This window comes from Archocentrus centrarchus, chromosome 9 (genome assembly GCF_007364275.1).
Source record: "Archocentrus centrarchus isolate MPI-CPG fArcCen1 chromosome 9, fArcCen1, whole genome shotgun sequence".
NCBI lineage: Eukaryota > Metazoa > Chordata > Actinopteri > Cichliformes > Cichlidae > Archocentrus > Archocentrus centrarchus.
Window position 1 is genome coordinate 22,379,011 of NC_044354.1, and position 19,009 is coordinate 22,398,019.

The 19,009-nt window shown below is 41.7% G+C and overlaps 2 protein-coding genes across 2 annotated transcripts in view; one reads left to right on the forward strand and one right to left on the reverse strand.

Moving 5' to 3' along the window:
* The first annotated feature begins 1,484 nt into the window (after window positions 1-1,484).
* Window positions 1,485-2,815, forward strand: piwil1 (piwi-like RNA-mediated gene silencing 1). Its single transcript, XM_030738255.1, has 5 exons — window positions 1,485-1,512; window positions 1,564-1,750; window positions 1,969-2,094; window positions 2,178-2,325; window positions 2,689-2,815. The coding sequence occupies exons 1-5, from the start codon at window positions 1,485-1,487 to the stop codon at window positions 2,803-2,805; spliced, it is 606 nt and encodes a 201-aa protein (XP_030594115.1). The 3' UTR covers window positions 2,806-2,815.
* Window positions 2,816-3,180: 365 nt separating this feature from the next.
* rimbp2b (RIMS binding protein 2b) overlaps window positions 3,181-19,009 on the reverse strand; it is a 73,816-nt gene continuing 57,987 nt past the window's right edge. Inside the window, exons 16-27 of the mRNA XM_030737623.1 lie at window positions 18,764-18,922; window positions 16,471-17,244; window positions 15,281-15,389; window positions 14,636-14,761; window positions 13,088-13,269; window positions 12,626-12,794; window positions 12,384-12,446; window positions 11,926-12,029; window positions 10,087-10,113; window positions 9,519-9,590; window positions 7,919-8,053; window positions 3,181-5,482 (exon numbers count right to left, since the gene is read on the reverse strand). Of these exons, the coding sequence (XP_030593483.1) occupies window positions 5,285-5,482; window positions 7,919-8,053; window positions 9,519-9,590; window positions 10,087-10,113; window positions 11,926-12,029; window positions 12,384-12,446; window positions 12,626-12,794; window positions 13,088-13,269; window positions 14,636-14,761; window positions 15,281-15,389; window positions 16,471-17,244; window positions 18,764-18,922 (2,118 nt within the window). The 3' untranslated portion in view covers window positions 3,181-5,284. The remainder of the gene's footprint in view (window positions 5,483-7,918; window positions 8,054-9,518; window positions 9,591-10,086; window positions 10,114-11,925; window positions 12,030-12,383; window positions 12,447-12,625; window positions 12,795-13,087; window positions 13,270-14,635; window positions 14,762-15,280; window positions 15,390-16,470; window positions 17,245-18,763; window positions 18,923-19,009) is intronic.

Sequence of the window (19,009 nt, forward strand, 5' to 3'; positions counted from 1 at the left end):
CTATGCTTTTAAATCTAAAACCCCTGCAGTGGGATTTTCACCTCAAAACAAACAGAAATAAAAATAAAAATGTTATGGACAGTCTTTAGACAAAACGTAGATACTTTTAGGGTCAGAGACACTGCTGCTGGGAAAAGATCTATTGGAGCTCTAGTGGCCAGCCTCAACCAGATCCTGACCGGGTTGGTATCTGTAACTGCGAGCAGTGCAGTGCTGATCCAGATTATGACCACAGTTTTCCCACACAGCCTGAGTTCAGTGTTTTTTCACATGTGCAAAAACTGGCCTTACAATACTTGTTTTTATGGTTTCCCATAAAGGTGGTACTCAAAGTGTGTGCTGCAGCATAAAGGCCAGGAGATCCTTTATGCTGCAGCATAAAGGATCTCCTGGTCCTACAGGAGATCCTCCTGGTCCTACAGGAGATCCTGTAGGACCGCTTTTTTGCATTTGCACAATATTTCTAAAATTAGAAACATCCTTTCTCAGAGTGATGCTGAAAAGCTCATTCATGCATTTATTACTTCTAGGCTGGATTATTGTAATTCATTATTATCAGGCTGTCCTAAAAGCTCCCTGAAAAGCCTTCAGCTGATCCAAAATGCTGCAGCTAGAGTACTGACAGGGACTAGAAAGAGAGAGCATATTTCTCCCATATTGGCTTCTCTTCATTGGCTCCCTGTTAAATCTAGAATATAATTTAAAATTCTTCTCCTCACATACAAGGTCTTGAATAATCAGGCACCATCTTATCTCAAAGACCTCATATTACCATATCACCCCAACAGAGCACTTCACTCTCAGACTGCTGGCTTACTTGTGGTTCCTTGGATACTTAAGAGTAGAATGGGAGGCAGAGCCTTCAGCTTTCAGGCGCCTCTTCTGTGGAACCAGCTTCCAGCTTGGATTCGGGAGACAGACACCCTCTCTATTTTTAAGAATAGGCTTAAAACTTTCCTTTATGATAAAGCTTATAGTTAGGGCTGGAGCAGGTGACCCTGAACCATCCCTTAGTTATGCTGCTATAGGCCTAGTCTGCTGGGGGGTTCACATAATACACTGTTTCTCATTCACCTTATTTACTTTGTTTATACTCCACTCTGCATTTAATCATTAATTGATATTAATCTCTGGCTCTCTTCCACAGCATGTCTTTCTCTCCCCTCAGCCCAACCGGTCGCGGCAGATGACTGCCCCTCCCTGAGCCTGGTTCTGCTGGAGGTTTCTTCCTGTTAAAAGGGAGTTTTTCCTTTCCACTGTCGCCAAGTGCTTGCTCATAGGGGGTCGTTTTTGACTGTTGGGTTTTCTCTGTATTATTGTAGGGTCTTTACCCACAATACAAAGCGCCTTGAGGCGACAGTTTGTTGTGATTTGGCGCTATATAAATAAAATTGAATTGAATTGAATTGAATTGAATTGAATTGAATTGAATTGAATTGAATTGAATTGAATTGAATTGAAATTGAATTGAATTGAATTGAATCATGGATGGACTGAAGATGGCCTTGACTGGCAAGTTTCTTTTCTCAGTTCAGAGATTTCGACTTTAATATTCACACTAAGGATCTTGGCAAAACTGTCGTAACTGTTTTCCAGGTGCCCTGAAAGACTACCTGAAGTTCAACGACTCTCTGCCTGCACGCATCATTGTGTACAGAGATGGAGTGGGCGATGGCCAGCTGCACAGTGTGGTTAGCTATGAGGTTCCGCAGATCATCGACTCCATCAGGTCAATGGGGCATGACTACGTGTGAGTTTTTCCATTTCCAAAATTATTATGTTTAAAAGCGGTTCCATTTCCAGTGTAGCGTTACTGATGACACGTTATTAAATTTCCTTTGATTTGGGAATTGCATTGAAAAGATGTGTGAAGCCAGTAAAGTGTAATTGACTGGAACAGAAGAACAAAGCTCAGATTAATCAGTGCAAGTGCCAGTTTTTGCTAGAGCCTCTGTCCTTTTGCTGTAGCCCTAAGCTGAGTGTGGTGGTGGTGAAGAAGCGCATAAGCAGCAGGTTTTTCGCCCACCTCAATGCCAAGGTGTCCAATCCTCCCCCCGGCACCGTCGTTGACTCAGAGGTCACCCAGCCAGAGTGGTATGTATAGTTTTTGTTTTTAATCTTTGGCTCTATTTAAATACTACTGGTAGTACTAGTACTGTTGCACCTTTGTTTCCTAGGTATGACTTCTACATTGTGAGCCAAGCTGTTCGCTGTGGAAGTGTCTCACCAACCCACTACAATGTCGTGTATGACACCAGCGGACTCAAGCCTGATCACATGCAGCGGCTCACCTACAAGCTGTGCCACATGTACTACAACTGGCAGGTAGACTGGCTTTGAAGTGACCTTTTTAATTGGGAAAGTAATGAAATTAGAAATTTGTCTACACTGAAAATGTCCTCATCTAACCTGGCTCTTACAGACAGGAAATAGGCTCTTTTTAAAATTATTATTCAGAATGTTTGTGGGGAGGCTTCATTAAATCATGACATTTGATAAACTTAAATCAAATAGACTTTTAAAAAAAAAGTATTTTCCCCATATGAATTGTACATGTGTATCTGGAGACATTTGGCTGCTAGTGTTAGGTGAAAGCTATTACTACCTTTCTGATAAGCTATATAATTTACCCCAGGAAATGCATAAATGTCACTGATCCTGACATTACGTTCATTTTCTGTGCTTTAGGGGATCATCCGAGTGCCCGCTCCCTGCCAGTACGCCCACAAGTTGGCCTTCCTTGTGGGTCAGAGCCTCCACAGAGAGCCCAGTGTGAAACTGGATGACTTCCTCTTCTACCTTTAAGGATTCAAAGTCTAACACATTGCATTGAAACAACTGTTATTTGATCATTTTTATTCTTTCAGCTTATAAATTGTTGGCATTTCAGATTGACAGTTCAGTATGTTTCACAGAAGTTTTGATGTTCTAGTTTTCGATCCTGATTGGGTCCAAGTGCCACAAATGTCTATAAATTGAGTATGAGGGTCCTTGCAGACACCTGCATGCCTTCCTGTTATTTTTGTTTTGTTTTTTGTGACAGCACAGACTTGTTTAGAGACTTTACATTACAATGCACCAATTTCTGAGTAAAACTGCACAAAGATGTCTTTCAACTGTTGTTGAAATAAATGTTTGAGTTTGTAATTTCTGGCATTTAAAAATAAATCAGACAAGCAGTACATTATAAAATATCAAATTTATTTTTTTTTAATATAAAAGATTGCACATGCACACCCACACAATAATTTGTAACCATCAATATAGGCTGATAATTCTTATCATAAAGCTAGCACACAGTTGCAGACTTTGAAACAATATGGTCTTCAAGACACCATGAGGAAAGCTTAAACTGTTTGATTATAAATTTAAATGTACAAAAAAGGCAGTCTGAAAATCAAGTATAAACATTTAAAAACAATTTTACAAATGGACAAAGTACAAAAAGAGCAACAGTCACTCAAAATGAACAGAAGCAATGTCCGAGGAAATGGTCCATAAATAGGAAAAGATGTTCATCAGTTTATTGTAGGTTAAGATGGGTGTTTGGCCGAGAATTGTACAGAAAGTATCAGAATGTTTTGCATACATTCTTTTTTTTTTTTCTTTTTTGGCAGTTTCAGTTCAGCTCGTGTATAGAAAATAGATTTTAAGCAGTATGGGAGGATGAGGATGAAATGGGGAAGTTGGGAGGAGGTGGACAGTTCCATTTCACGCACGAAGACGGACATCTGCACAATCCTTTTGGGCAGCTTTGAAAATACATTGGCCTTCAATTCATTGTACATTCACTACTCTACATTAAGGTGTAGATATATATGTGTATATATCAATATACAGTACTTGTATCCTGCACCAACATAAAGTGGGACACTGAACAGGCATCACTGACAGATTGGATTGAAAAAAAAAAAGTATTTCAGATCTATTAGATTTTGGGTCAGAGGGATAGAGGGGGCAGCATAGAGGTAGCCTTGTGTCTCACTGTTTTCTACTGTGATGGTCAAACCTATAGCTCAGAAGTGTTGCATGTTACAAATCCACTGCAGTACAATGACGGACTTAATTTGCTGATTACACAGTAACTATTTCTTCTTTAAAGTGACATTATAGTCGATTATGTTTTAAATTGGGAGCATTAGTGTGACAGTGAAATAAAAACAAAAGAAAACTAATTTTCTCCACAGATAATTTTGCTGTGAGGGGAGAATTTCCAAAAGGGATTTCCCAAGATTACAAAAATGTTTATTTTTGAGGGGTTTAACAATGGATGGTGAACATCAACACAGGAGACAGTTTTATGTAAGCTCTGGTCCTATGGAAACGACAGTCACACAATACCCTGCATGTCACAAGTTGGGATTAACATCTGCAAACATATTATGAAGTAACAACATCAATGAATAGTAGGCATGAAAACTGCATGCTCTACTGGACAACGTACTACCCATTGTGCAATTATAAGGCAAATACATGGAGGTTGGATATACCAGGCATTGTCATTTAGGCTGATTTCACTGCAAAGACCCTGTAGTAGATACAGTATGTGCTTGTTGCCGACATGTCTCTGGGGAGGGAAATATTCCTGTATCACAGCTGTTGAAGTAGGGCAGAAGAGAAGGAGTTAATCCTGCTGACTGGTCTGACTATACTGCACAGTATGTCAGCTACACTGTTAAAGTACTGCATGCTGTAGGTTCCACACTTAGCCCGTCGCATTGTATGTATTCTGAAGGGGCCAGGAGGGAATGTACTGAAGTAAAGCATGCAAACATTGCATTCGATTTATGACTGACTGGCTGTTTTGAACTAGCTCAAGTAAAGAAACTCAAATTATTTTGCTCACGTCAGATTCAAAATGGACTCCAAGGTTTAACTGAGCCCTCGCTATTTGAATGACATTCTGGTTTCTGTATACAGCAACACTTTTGACCCAGGCTGTCTCTTAAGTGTCATCCTCGACCAAGTGGAAACTGGAAATTGCTGCGGGCCCTGCCCTTCCTTTCTACTGCTAAATTTCATCAGCCAGAGAACTGGAGGTAAGATGCTCATTACTTCATCGTCCGACACCATGAGGTCTTGGGACCGTAATATGAAATGTGTTTTTGAAAGTATGTAGTTGATACTGTTTGACAAAATACAAATATTCTAGTGTACAACAGATGTACAAGAATAAAGCATTTGCTAAGCTCACAAATGCCATCTGTCCACTGTATGATATTTGGATTTTCTTTTTTAAAACACTACAAGGATGCGGCCGACACTCTCCAAGTACGTCAAGGAATTATTTTACAGCGCCAAGTCTTTGCAATAGTTTCTTCCCTTTGGAGAGCAGTCCCTTTTTCTTTTTGGAGGAGTACATGTCCATTGGGGCCCTGATGGGACTGCCGGGCCCCACGGTGGCAGGGCCAGAGCCAGGGATGTGTGGACGCACTGTGGAAGAGGCTGCTCTTCTGGGCGGACCCGATTTTTCCAACGGGACCTAATGGGAGACCCGTAAGGGACAGTTGAGGGTGTTAAAAAGCCAACCGTCTCTATCACTACTCCCTCTCCTTTGCTTAAGTCCTTTCTGTCTCAGCTGGGCCAGCATAGCTCTGAGGTCTACCTCCCTCCCTGGATGTTGACCTGTGCACTCAGGTATGTTTACACCTCCACCCCCCCTCTGTTAGGTAGAAACAGTGTCTGTATATGTGTATGTGTGTGTGTGTATATATATATATATATATATATATATATATATATATATATATATATATATATATATATTTTTTTTTTAATGAAGCTGCTATGAATAAACTACAGGAACACAGAATTTTAGAGCTGACATTGACTAACTTCCACTTCAGTGTAAGGTGACAACATTTCCCAACAATGACTATCAAGGGCAGGGCCGTTCATCTCACATAAAAAGATACATTTGCATTTTGGGACAAATGGGACAGATCTACATCACATTCACCTTCCTTCCTCTTACATATAAATAGATATTTACTGAAACAACTGGGTTACAGAGAAACTACCAGCCACTATTCCTTTTCTGTAATCATGAGCTAAAAGGCTCCTTGAAATTGCACTTCGGGAAGACACACGACAAAAGATCACATTTGTACAAAGTTGCATTTCTATATACATGTGTCAACACACAGCAATTTACATCCCAGGAAAAAAGAAAAAGCAGTGTGCGATTTGAAAGCTAGACTACGTAACTTTTGAGAGAAAACTATTTGTTCAATTACAAATCAAATAAAACAAAAACACCGCACTGCTCAGAGTCAGGCTTCTGCCTTGGCATTTTAGCTAAACACTAGTGCAGATGTTTAGCACTGTACCTTAAGTGCCAGCTGCAGCTGCAGTGGTTGCTGCACAGCAAAAGTTGCATAGTCTCACTTGAAATTAACAACCATTTGTTGGTCATCAACTAGCTAATCTTTGTTTACAGAATTAGGACTGATTTGAAAACCAGATCACAAATGAGAAAAAAAGCGAAAAAGGGTCCAAAATTTGGCTATAGCAAAAAAAATAATAATAATTTAAAAAGCCACAACTTGAAGCTTGTTTTAAGCTTATTTTAACTTGTGTTTTTTTTGTGTGTGTGTAGTTTTGCATAGAATTGGTAGATTTTCTGCATTTCCTTTTAGTATAGCAAATATTAATTTTCCACAATTGAGGGTTATTGTGCAACAATGGCCTTTTAGCTTACCATGACTTACAGCAGGAGACTTGCTTTAGGAGACGGACATTGTCATGTACAACACTCAGAGAAACAACTGAAGATACCACACTTTTGTTTTTTTTGTCTAATGCATTGGCTAGGGTTGCTATGTCCTACCAACAAACAGCATCAAGTGTTTTGGTGACACAGAGAGGTTTCCTAAAACTACCTACAGGAATGTCATACAAAGTATACATGTTGCATACCAGAAACTAAGGGTACCCATGACATCTGCATTAGACGAGGGGAGCGTAATCTTGGTATCCTCAGTTGCTCACTTACGTGACGGAAACAGAGCCTTTAAGGTGTGAAATGAACACTCTTCTTCTGTTTTGCCAAGCAGGTGAGGAAAAGAAATAAAAAAAATATATGGTGATGGCATTTCAATAGTTTGCACTATGACAATGGCAAATTAGAACACAAGGAAGGAAACATCTAATGACAACTATTAATATTTTAACAATTGCATTATTTGTTAAACACAAAAATAACATCACATATTTACATTTAGTAAAGAGATACTTCTGAAATGCTCCTCTGATGGCAACATAGGCTAAGTGACCTTTGCGCGCTACTTTACAAGAAAGCAATTTACAAAACAAGGCGTTCAGTAGCAGATACAAAAGTTGAACTACACTAGACTCATCTTTATATAAAATGATCAAGAATTCATGCATCTGGACTATATACCATGCTGGGCTACACACTACATAGTTCATCTTTCAGTACAACAAAACTATTTACTCTATTAGAAATTAATTGAGATCAAACACAGAATATATTCATAAAGCATCTGTTAGAATGCTGAATACACATGTGCAAAAAAGTGTTAACTGATCTTTTCCAAGACAAGACATGACAAGTAAAAATTCACAGGAGCTTCTTGCCCTTTAATTTTACTCTCATTGAGAATGCTTTATGAATACAATATATCCATGTATTATACAGTGCAGAACTCCCACCCCCACCCACAGCAGTAAACATGAAAAATAAAATACCTCTGTCAAGTATTAGTCTTAAAATTTCATTTTTTTTCATAGATCTTAGACATCTATTTATTTACAGTGTAATGCTATAAAGTCAGAAATCCCTTTGATCAATGACACACACACACACACGCACACGCACAGACACAAAACTAAAGGAGATAGAGGGAACTGAAAAAAAATGGATGACAGAGGGCTAGTACTGCGAAGGAGCATGTACCCTTTTGGTCTTTATCCGTGCTGGAGTGTCCTGGGGGTACCGAGATGGTGAGTCAGTGAGAAAAACCTCTACATCATCAGGCACTTCTTCTAGAAAGTTGGAAGGTACAAGTCCCTTGTGTCCATTGAGTTCGCCCTGTGGAGTACATGGGGACAGCAAGACTCACTTTGGTGTATTTAATGTTCAATGTTTTCAGTTTCAGCTGCAGTAAAACTGAGAAATGGGAGGAACACTCAACAATCACTTTATTAGTTACACCTGTTCAACTGCTCATCAGCGCAAATACCTAATCATCCAATCGCATGGCAGCAGCTCCAGGCAAATAGGCATGGACCACCTGCTGAAGTTCAAACTATCAGAATGGGCAAGAAACTGCTGATCTACTGAGATTGTTCCACACAACCATCTCTAGGCTTTACAGAATGGTCTGAGCAGGAGAAAATATTCAGTGAGCAGCAGCTCTCTGGGTGAAAATCTCTTGTTGATGTCAGAGGTCAGAGGAGAAGGGCCAGACTGCTTTGAGCTGACAGGGCGACAACAGCATCTCTAATTACCACTCGCTATAATCACAGTATGCAGGTGACCATCTCTGAAAGCACAACATGTCAACCCATGTCTCAATTTCTAGCTTCTTCCAGCAAGAAAATGCATCATGTCACAAAGTTCAAATCTCTCATCTCAAATCTGGTTTCTCAAACATGACAGTGAGGTTACTGGATTCAAATGGCCTCCACAGTGAGCACCTTTGGGATGTGGTGGAATAAGAGATTCACATCATGGAGTTGCAAATCTGCAGCAAATGTGTGATGCTATTATGTCAGTATGGATCAAAATTTCTGAGAAATGTTTCCAGCACCTTGCTGAATCCATGCCATGAAGCATTAAAGTAGATCTTAAGGAAAAAGGGGTCCAACCTGTTACTAGGAGGATGTACCTAATACAAGGCTCCCCAAGCTTTTTAACTCCAGAAGCTATAGAGCTTTCTGGTCATGTAATATAAAACATCCAGAGACAGGTTTTGTGAATTTGTCTCAGGCTGCCTTTTAATGTTCCCATGTTACTTTTATATTGAGAAACAAGTCTTAAGTGTGCCCTAGAAGCTACATCTCTAGTATTTTTGAAAGGCTGAAGCTCACAGCTGCATGTCCCGTGTTAAAATTCATCATCCTCAGAGTTGATAATCCATGGAATGAGAATAAAGGCACATCATTCTTCTTGTGTTGCAGTTTTAGGCTTGTTAATGCTCTACTATTACATTTCTGATACATATGATATTATTTCATTCAAAAATATGCATCTTTAGCTGTTCTAAACAATATCTTTGTCCTCTGACTGCCAGAGCTCAATGCCTGGCCTCAGTCCAGGATTACATACAGCAGAAGCAACAGAGACAGCCTAAATCTAACAATCTGGTGCTGTAGACAAAAGGTGGTCTACTAGACTACAGCATATTCTATAAATTTCTATAAAGCTTATTCATGGCATGTTTTTCTGAAAGCACGTTCACTTTAAGTGCCCCAAATCCATTAGCTGACTTCTTTTCCATAACCTTCGTATTGCTTTGTCTACAAATCAGGTCATGCAAATTCTGTGTACTTACATAGTAAAAGCCGTCTTCATCTATTTCACCAAAAACTGTGATGACATCACCGGCACAGAAAGTCAGTTCAGCCTGTCAAAGAAGAAAAAGCATTAAGACTGTGTTTAACCTGCCATAGTCCTTCACAGCAAAAAAACACTCTCCAAAACATCCAGTTCTAGGGCAGAGTCATGAGTTTCAAATGTTTTTGCTTCCTTCTCCAAATCACTGTGATGCATCTTAAACACGAGTGTCAATTCAGTCTCAGCAGACAGACTGTTGCAACTGTAAATGCATCAAATATTGTAACTTTGAAGACAGGATTGCAACACACTGGGCACATCTCTTTTATGGGATTCTAGAGAACATATGAACCAAACAGAATGTATGTGCACAATATGTAGGAGAGAGGTCGACACAAAAGACCAAACCAAGGAGGGGAGATGCTGGCTCAGGCAATGCATGATCACCATGGACAGAGGGCCGTGGCCTGTCATCCCAGGCCCACCTCCTCCTTTGCACTCCAACAAACGGGGGGAGGAAACACACACAGAGCAGACAATACTGTACCCTCCTAACCCTCACTCACCTCCTCATTCAGTCTGTTGCCTTCGTACTGTGTCGGTGGCAGTGCCAATAGAAAGGTAAGAATAAGTGAAATGGGGGGAATGGCCAAAAAAAAAAAAAAATGACAGCACGACAAAGTACTTTGAATCCTCTGGCTAACACAGTGCTAACTGTAACTCCTCATTTAACCTCACCTGTGCACATATTATCCTTCATCCAATATAAAGGAATCATTCTACATTGTCTTGTCAAGAGTTAAACAAGGAAATTAAATACAACTTCATCTGTCTGTTAAATAAGAAGGGACCACCAGACAAGCAGCAGGCACCAGGGCTGAAAACTGAATCCAGTGCACAAGTGCAAAAAAACTGAAGTTCCTTGAATGGTCACTTGACAGTGGCTTCAAAACATGATCTCCCAATAATCCCAAGTTAAAAAAAAAAAAATTCCCAAATTTACAGCATAAATAAGCATGTTTTCCACCTGTTACAAAAACACTCATGTTCTCCATCTATTGGGTGTTTTTTTAATGCTATAGTCACACTAGGGAAAACATTGGTTGAAGACTACGGCATGACTGAAATTTCTGCGATTATTTGCGACACTGCACAATGAACTTGCAATCTTGTTGCCATTTAAAGGGCTGCTTCGAAGACAGGGAACAGGCCTGCGACCACTTGCAGTCAGCTGACATCTTCAAAGCAACTTTGGTACTTCAGATGGCGATAAAATGACAACATGACCGAGTCAGTCTGCTATCAATTTGCAACTAAATGGGGTTGAAGTTGGCAAATACATGCAATCTGGTTGTGATAATCCAGCAATTAAGTGTAAATCTGTTGCCATCATTAAAAAGAAATACACATTAGCTACACAACTGCCCTGCAAACCCAGAGGTTGAGGGTGTTGCATGCTTAACCTCTGGGCAACCAGTTGGTTGCCCCAACTACTTCCAGCATGAAAAAAAAAAAAATTCAATGCAATCACAAGGCAACCACAGATTCTTCCTCGTGAGCCATAAACTCAAATTAAATTCAATTTTATTTACATAGCCAGTTGCCTCAAAGTGCTTTAAATTGTAAGGTAAAGAACCCACAATAATAGAGAGAAAACCCGACAATCAGACAATCCCCTATGATCAAGCACTTGGTGACAGCGGGAAAAAAGCCCCCTTTTAACAGGAAGAAACCTCATTTTAAACCCACTCTATTAAGTGTTACAATTAAGCATGATTAAGGGCTTGGCTGCTCTTACTGAGAGGTACATGCCAACACAGCTGTCCGCTAGGCATCGCATAAGCTAACTGGAGTCACTGAAAAGGACCTATTGACCCGTTTATGGTGTTAATGCTTTTTGATGCAATTACCTGACAAATAACACAGCCTGTAGTGAACAGAATGTCTAAGAAATCTGTGCTCCAGTTTTTGTTTTCTGAGTTTTTTTTTTGTTGCTTTTTAGTAAAAGTATAGTAGTTAATATTCCAGTAATATGGCACTAATTACATGGCATGTATGCCAAACATGACCTGATATAATGTATTAATAAGTGACATTGATGTTTTTTTTTTAACATTAGAAAGATTTGCATACCTCCCTGCAGTGTCATGTCTGTTTGCTTTTAACAGACAGACGTAACGGTGGAATCAATCTTCTCATACAACTCTTCAACAGAGTGAAAGTCACAAACTCTGCTTTAAATTCTGAACTTAAAAAAAAAAATACAAGTAGAATATCCTCTCTCACTGCCTGCACAGGCCAAAATGTTTTGTCCTTCATCTGCTTTTACGCCTCTGTAAACAATCTGGTTGTGACACACAATGATTGAGACAAAGTGGAAAGCTGGAGCTGTGGGAGGACGGTACCTCAACATCAACGTTAGGGGAGCTCTCTCGAGGGTCGTAGTCGTACAGAGCCACCATTCTTCGCGTCGACATTGGATGCTGACGCCCACTTCGCCTGTTTCTTTCTGTGAAGAAGAAATGCAGAATACAGATAGAAAGACAAGAACAATCCCCGGTAAGAATGTAAAAACATAACTCGGTGTGATGACCAATGACCATACATAATGCTCTTATATGACCACGTGCTTTCAGTCTAAACCGTGTCCATGTTCGATGTGAGGGAAAGCTTAATGACAGAAAATATAATATATATTCAAATTTATTATATCTGGAAAACCCCTTGAGATATACCATCTCATTTTCAAGAGGGGTACAAAACATTAGCCAAACGCCCACAGATGAATAAGGATGGTGAGGAGTGAAAAACAAGGCAATAAAGATGAAGCCGAGAGCTTAAGAGCATCTCGCTGCACACAGACCTCTTTTGGACTTTCTGGATCTGCGATTTATTGAGCGGCCATCTTTGAAACGGTCACAGTTCACTTCACAGGAAAGCAGAGAAACATAATTAAGCGGGGAGAGTAGAGGAAAGGAGAAGTGAGTCAGTAAACGTCAGTCCAGTGCACCATAAAGTTGGCTAGATAGACATCAGGTCAAAGGTTATCAGGTCAAAAGGGAAAAAAGTCAGATGGTCCTTTGGGGGAAAGAAAACATATCTCACCTAACTTCTCCACAGGAGTGTTAAGTGGCAGGAAGCCCTGTTTAAGGAGCTGGTCCATCATTTCATCATCTTCTGTTTGGATCTCAGAGACCATGTTACACGGGATCAGACCCACTCGGTCTCTGATCTCTGCCCTGTAGAAGCCATCCGTGTCTTTGTTCCCAAACACCTAAAAGAACAAGTATCGGAATTAAAGGACGGATACCGTGAAAGTGACAGATTAGGAACAGACAGCAAGTTATTACTATTGAAAGGCACCAACTAGCACAACCTCTAAAACATGGCTTCCAGACATGGCTGAAGGGGTTTTCTCCTATTTCTTTATTACTTTTTAAATTTTCATTTATCAGCTGTTATAAATACAGATTCCGATAGACTGGAAATAACTAATATTGGCCGATAAAAAGGTTGAGGTCTATATGAAACATATCTGTGTAGGTATTTGAAGAGTCAGTCTACCACCTTGATGATCTGGCCTTCCTTGAATGGCAGCTCCTCGTCAGCAGCGTCAGGGTTAGGAGACATGGACAGGGGGTCATAGTCAAACAGAGCCACAAACACACGGGTCATCTCCTCCGGCTCGGACTCCTCATAGTAATCCGGGGAGCGCCGTCCCCGCCCGTGTCTGCGCCCACCATAGCCGTCTGAAACATAGAGGAGGCCTCTGCTGCTACTACCAGCCTTATACAGCCACGTTGGCTGTAGAGGCAATGAGAGCAGAAGATGTCTCTTTGTTAGAGCTGACAGGGGAGCGGGTGATGAGATGCATGTGTGAAAAAAGAGCCAGAGGTCTAATGCGATGAGTACAGTTTTTTTTTTGGTTTCCGTTTTTACTTGGGTAAAAAATAAAAAAATAAGTCATGCTTCTGTTGCTCTTTTTTTACAAAATGTTCACAGCACACCGGGGTTCTTTGTTCACACATCTCTGCTTGCTGGCGTGTCAGTTACCAAACAACACAACAACACAACACAGGCAGGAAACGTGTCAAGCAGTTTGGGGGGGATGCAAGGGAAACTGAATGACTGTACACACCAGGAGGACACAAGTAACACTGCACTGTTGCTCATTGCTGTTTCACTGCCTTATCTCACAGAGGCTGATTAACATGCACGCTTTCACGGGTTCAGACACAACGAGGAGAGCGTTCCCACATCAAATGCAAGTGTAATGTCATGCTTTGAGGCCAGATCTGGAAACAATGTGCAGAGGAAAAGGGCAAAGGAGGCATGTTCACATGGGAGATAACACATGAAATGCCCCAGCAGCTCCTGGCAACATAGATATCAGGGACAGTGAGGGGGAAAGGATGAACCTGATATCAGTTCCTCATGCTTCTCATGGATCACCATGTTAAATGTTACAATGGCAGATTGTAAGTCTAAATAATGGCTCGGAGATATTGCAACAACTTCCCACTAAGCAACTGAAATATGCTATTTGGGAGGTGTAAAATGTGTTTCAACAGTCTGAAGTAATGAATGTGCACCTGAGTGATTGATACGGACAAAGCAGGAATGCATTAATTCATCCAGTAGTGTATCGGTCTTTCTCATTGTATTGGAAACAGCTCATGCAAAATTAACAAAAGAAATGGGCTACAGTCTCATAAAGGCAGGGAAAAGGAAAGGAGGAGGTTGAGGAGAGGGGAAGGTGGGAGGGGAAGGAAAAGAGGAAGCCATTGCTAAATTGCAGTGAGTTGGAGAGTGGGCTGGACATGGAGGGTAGATGGGAAGAGTGGGTGGCTGGGTTGGGGTTTCTTGGGACTGAAGGTGTAGGAGTACATACAGGGAAGGGATTTTCATTCTCCAGCAACAGGAAAAGTGGCCAGTCTTATCTTCCCCCGTCAGCTTTATTCAGCTAAGCTAAACTAAACCAAACAAAGCAGCTAACTGTCCAGCACAGAACAAAGACCACCATCACATCACTGCATGTGTTCAAACAACAACTCTTGGCCTTTTCTGGCATTGTCAAGGTGAATTGTCATCTTGGAGAGAAGCTGCACTACATACCATATTGATCCTCTGAGGACATAGATCGCCATATCCTGCGCCGAGCTACACTGCCATAGTAAACATCCTCCTTGACGGGTGAGAGGTTCCCCTCACTCCCCTCACTGTTACTGTCCATGGTGATCTCTACAGAAGACACCAATCACAACGGTCAGAAAGCCCCCCGCACACACACTCTGCTCTAACCCCATGGCCCATTCACTCATGCTGAGACAGTAGGATGACGAGGTTACCCTGAGGTGGGGGGTGGGTGGGGGAGGGAGGTGGGGGTGTACAAGGCAACGGGTTTCACTCTGGAGTCACTGGGTGTAAAACAGCAATGCTTGCACTGTTTGCGGGGAGGTCAGATTGGGTGGTTATGAAAACATGTTAACCCACAGTAAACACAGGCATAGGGGAGTGTGTCTGAGGTAACTTTCCTGCAAAACTGCATGTGAACATTTGGCGAATCCAGCTCATGAGAATGGACAGCTACAGGGTGTGCAAAACACCCCTCCCCCTCAAAAAAGGGGGGTCTACGTGGTTGTTTAAGGTCTATGGGAGAGATGTACAGCTCGGCTCATATGGGTAACACATGGTATAAATCACAAGCACAAACATCAGTGGCCCTGCAGGTGGAGATCCTCATGTGGTGACCTCACTAACCAATGGATGGGATTGGACGTCGCTGAGGGGGGGTGCCGATGTGAACCGGCCTCCTCCCTGAATGGTCCAGACGATCAGCACTTCCGTGTGACGGCGAGTTCCCAATGATCTTAAGAGTGAAAAACAACAGAGAAGAAGTTAGAACTACAATCCACCTCCAATATGAAGGCAACATTTAAAAGAAATCCAAAATCCTGTTAAAACAGCTAATAAAAAATAAACACATAAGAGCAAATGATGTGGTTTCCATTTGTCCTTAGGAAGCCAAAATAATAGTCAAAATAATAATAATGATAAAGAAACCTAACAAACCATCAAAAAAAAAAAAAGTAAATCAAATCAACCCCCAACACAACAACATGGACTGAGGTTTAGGAGAGGTCAGATGTTAAACTAAAGACCATTTGTTCGGCTCGTTTTGTTCTGTGCATGTCAGCTCCTTGATGAGAAAAGGAAGCAAATGATGGCACAATAAAGAGAAGCGATGGTTAAAGAATGGAGATGAACAGCGGGAAGAAGATGAGTAAGAGTAGTGTGTGACTAGCTGTGATCGAATGAGCAACAATCCTACACCTTTAGCCCGTGGCTTTGGATCACACCAAAACATTTAACACGCGATAAGTTATGATGGACAAGAATTGTTTTGTTTTTTTGTTGCAAAGACAAATGAAATAGACAAGACAGGGATGAAGGGTATGAGTTAAATGAATTCCAACAGGCTAAAAGTCTCGACTTATTTTTTTTATGCGAAGCAACGAAAAGCAGGAGCTCTAGAGGGTGAGACATGGAGAGCAACACATGAAGCCAGCAGCTGGCAGAGAGAAAGCACGGGCAGGGAAGAGAAGAGAAGAGGAGCAGCATGTCCCCATGCACTGCACAGAGACTTTCCTTTAGATGGAGCCTTTCCCCTCAAAGACATGAGAAGTCAAAACTTTGTTAAATGGCCTTTAGGTAATTGAAAGCTTTACTTTATAAAAATTCACCGAACACTCGAAATACAAGCAAAGTAATTCATACAAAATAAAACATCAAATGAGACCAACCATGACCATGTGATAAACTGTCAAGAATGGAGAAAAATAAATGTCAAATGAAAGGAAGGGGGTTCTTAAAAAAATAAACAACATTAAGAAAACAGAATGGCTGCAGCTTGCTGATGGAAAGTACATCAGAAAGTCTGAATCACACACCAGCGCCTGGTCCCGGTTGAGCCTGGACAAAGACTGGGCCCTAGCCTCCCTGTGGGGGCTGTAATAGACCCTGTCCAGCTCGTTCAGCCTGCCCTCGCTCAGGGCCCCTTCCCTGGAGTAGTTTCGCAGCCCAGCATCCCGACCAGGCCCAAAGTGCTCCCTGTTCCTAAAATCACCCGTGTGTACCGACTTGGCTGCAGTCACTGGGACATCAGAGAACTCCTCCTCCACGCTGCATTGACGGGTGAGAGTTCTTTTACGGCCCATAGCCAGTGCCCGCCTTTCTACCGGGCCTTCACAGTGAATGATACGCACAGGCCCCCGCATAGGGCTTCCATGAGCGTAGTACCCTCGATGGCCTCGTCCTAGAGAGCCTTCTTCCTCGCTGCCACAATCTAAACCACTGTCAGGACTCTTGGTGTTCTGGCGGTTGGGTCGTCCCAAGTTGCGGTCATCGTTGTAGCAGTACCGGCTGTCAGTGAAGCGAGGGGAAGAGCGTTGGCGCTGCAGGCGGGAGTTCTTGCTGGGGGTGAGATGGTTGCGCATGTGAGTGTCCTGGGTGTACATCCTTCTCTGAGTGTGTGGCGTTCCCGGTCGCCCCCCATCTTCAAAGGACAGGCGCTGGCCCATGCTGTCCACGCTGTCCGACTCTTCCTCAGCCACCTCGGGGATGCTGTGGAGACGCTTGCTGCGGAGCGACTTCTGCCTCACCACCTCCCTCTGGAGGTCCCAGCAGTCTCTTTCCTCAGCTAAATCCTGACGCTTGTAATATGCCTTCAGTCATGACCAGGAGGCAACGTCCCACAATTTCACAGTTCAATGAGAGTCAGTTCAAAGCAAATGGTTCAGTTTATATTTTTTGTGAGGGGGAGTTTGTAAAGTTTTTCGAAGGTTTTAGAACAGGCAGGAAACAACACAGTGTGTGAATAGAACAAATGGGGGGGAAAGACAAAATAAAGACAGAATTAGTTATTTGTGGCTGTGTGGTAAGACATGCAGTCTCATTCCGTGAGGAGGAAATGGCATGCTCTGAACAGGAATCTGTCACAGCTTTAAGATGGAGCGATAGCTTGTAAAGTGGACACAGAGTTTTAATATGGAAAACATTAAACAAAAAAAAAAGAAAGTATTAGACATTGTCAGTGATACAGGTGAGGGTGATGGAAACATCTGCGTGGATGAATCTTTATGAATGTTTTAAAAAGCCAAAAAAAAAAATGAACAATGTGAAGCTGAGTGAGAAGAAGAATCGACCACTTTGAACATCCGAAAACATATACGCACTCCTCCTGCGTGTTCACGGAAAACAATCGGAAGAATATCTGACGAGTCGCCTTTAACTATTCCCTTTACAATATCCAATCAAGATGTTTATAGAGACGTGTAAAGAGAATGAAAAATGCGCAACAGTGATTTACAAATAGATGTGATGACAAAAAGGAGATGAAGCATTGGTGTATGTACAGAGGTAATACACCAGCATACACCCCTCATCAACACCACATTACTGTGCAGGTTTAACTGGACAAAATCAGCGGTACCAAACTTGTAGTGGTTCTCTACTAAATTCCATTTGCAGTTTCACTATAATACAACAAACAGGTGAGCCACTACAGTACTGGCAGCGCTCGTTCACTTTTATAATAATGCACTTCACATCCCCACTGACAGACCAAATGAAGACAGGATCGTGTACCGACAATGTTAACAGTAACAATCAAATTAAACATTAGGACATGACGGACATAAACAAAAGTGAATATTTCCATTTAAGTACTCACTTAAATGAGATTCCCATGTGCACTTGATATGCCATGACCCTTTGATACAGCACAGTATATTAATAGTTGCATTTCAAGTTCACAGTCTAACATTTTGACTTTTAACACTTGTAAAATGAGTCTGGTGCAGTAATTAGAGCATCAAAATGCAATGCAAACCATTAAAAAAAAGATTGGGTTTTAAAGTTTACACCCTTCACCTCTCACATGCATTTTGAGTTATGTATATGCAGCCATTCCCATATGCTCAGCCTGGAAAGAATTAAGCAGAGCTGGAGGGGCAGGGGTGGAGGAGCAGGTTAGGGTGGGGAGGCTGATTCAGCTAACGCAACTAACAGGCATGGATGTTTAGCGAGGCAAAGCCAGGAAGGGCCTGGTTATAGAGCATGTGAAAGATAGCAGTTATCTCCAGAGGTGGTAGAGCCCTCCCTTCCTATATCCTTATTTCTCCCCACCTTCCTCTGTCCTCCCCCGGGCCACTGTAGACTGAAGGCGTGCAGTTAAGTATGTACCTTAAGAGTGTTGTGAGAGTTGATGCTGCGTCTGCGGCCCTCCTCCAGCTGCATCTCAGAGTAAAGATCTTCCTCGTCCTCCTCCAGTATGTCAGACAGGTCAGATCCTCGGCTGCTCTCTGTGTAGTACTCCTCGCTGTGGCTGTAGTGGTGATGGTGCTAAGAAAGATTATTTGGTAGAGATTCATATATTTAAAAAATTATGTATTTATATCATTTTTAACAACATTTTTTTTGTGCTGCAAT

Excerpts from the sequence above, each read along its gene's own strand:
- piwil1 (XM_030738255.1), top strand. The coding sequence starts at position 1,485 with ATGGATGGACTGAAGATGGCCTTGACTG. Across the intron at positions 1,751-1,968 it reads TCAATGGGGCATGACTACGT|CCCTAAGCTGAGTGTGGTGG; the intron begins GTGAGTTTTTCC and ends CTTTTGCTGTAG. Across the intron at positions 2,095-2,177 it reads GAGGTCACCCAGCCAGAGTG|GTATGACTTCTACATTGTGA; the intron begins GTATGTATAGTT and ends TTTGTTTCCTAG.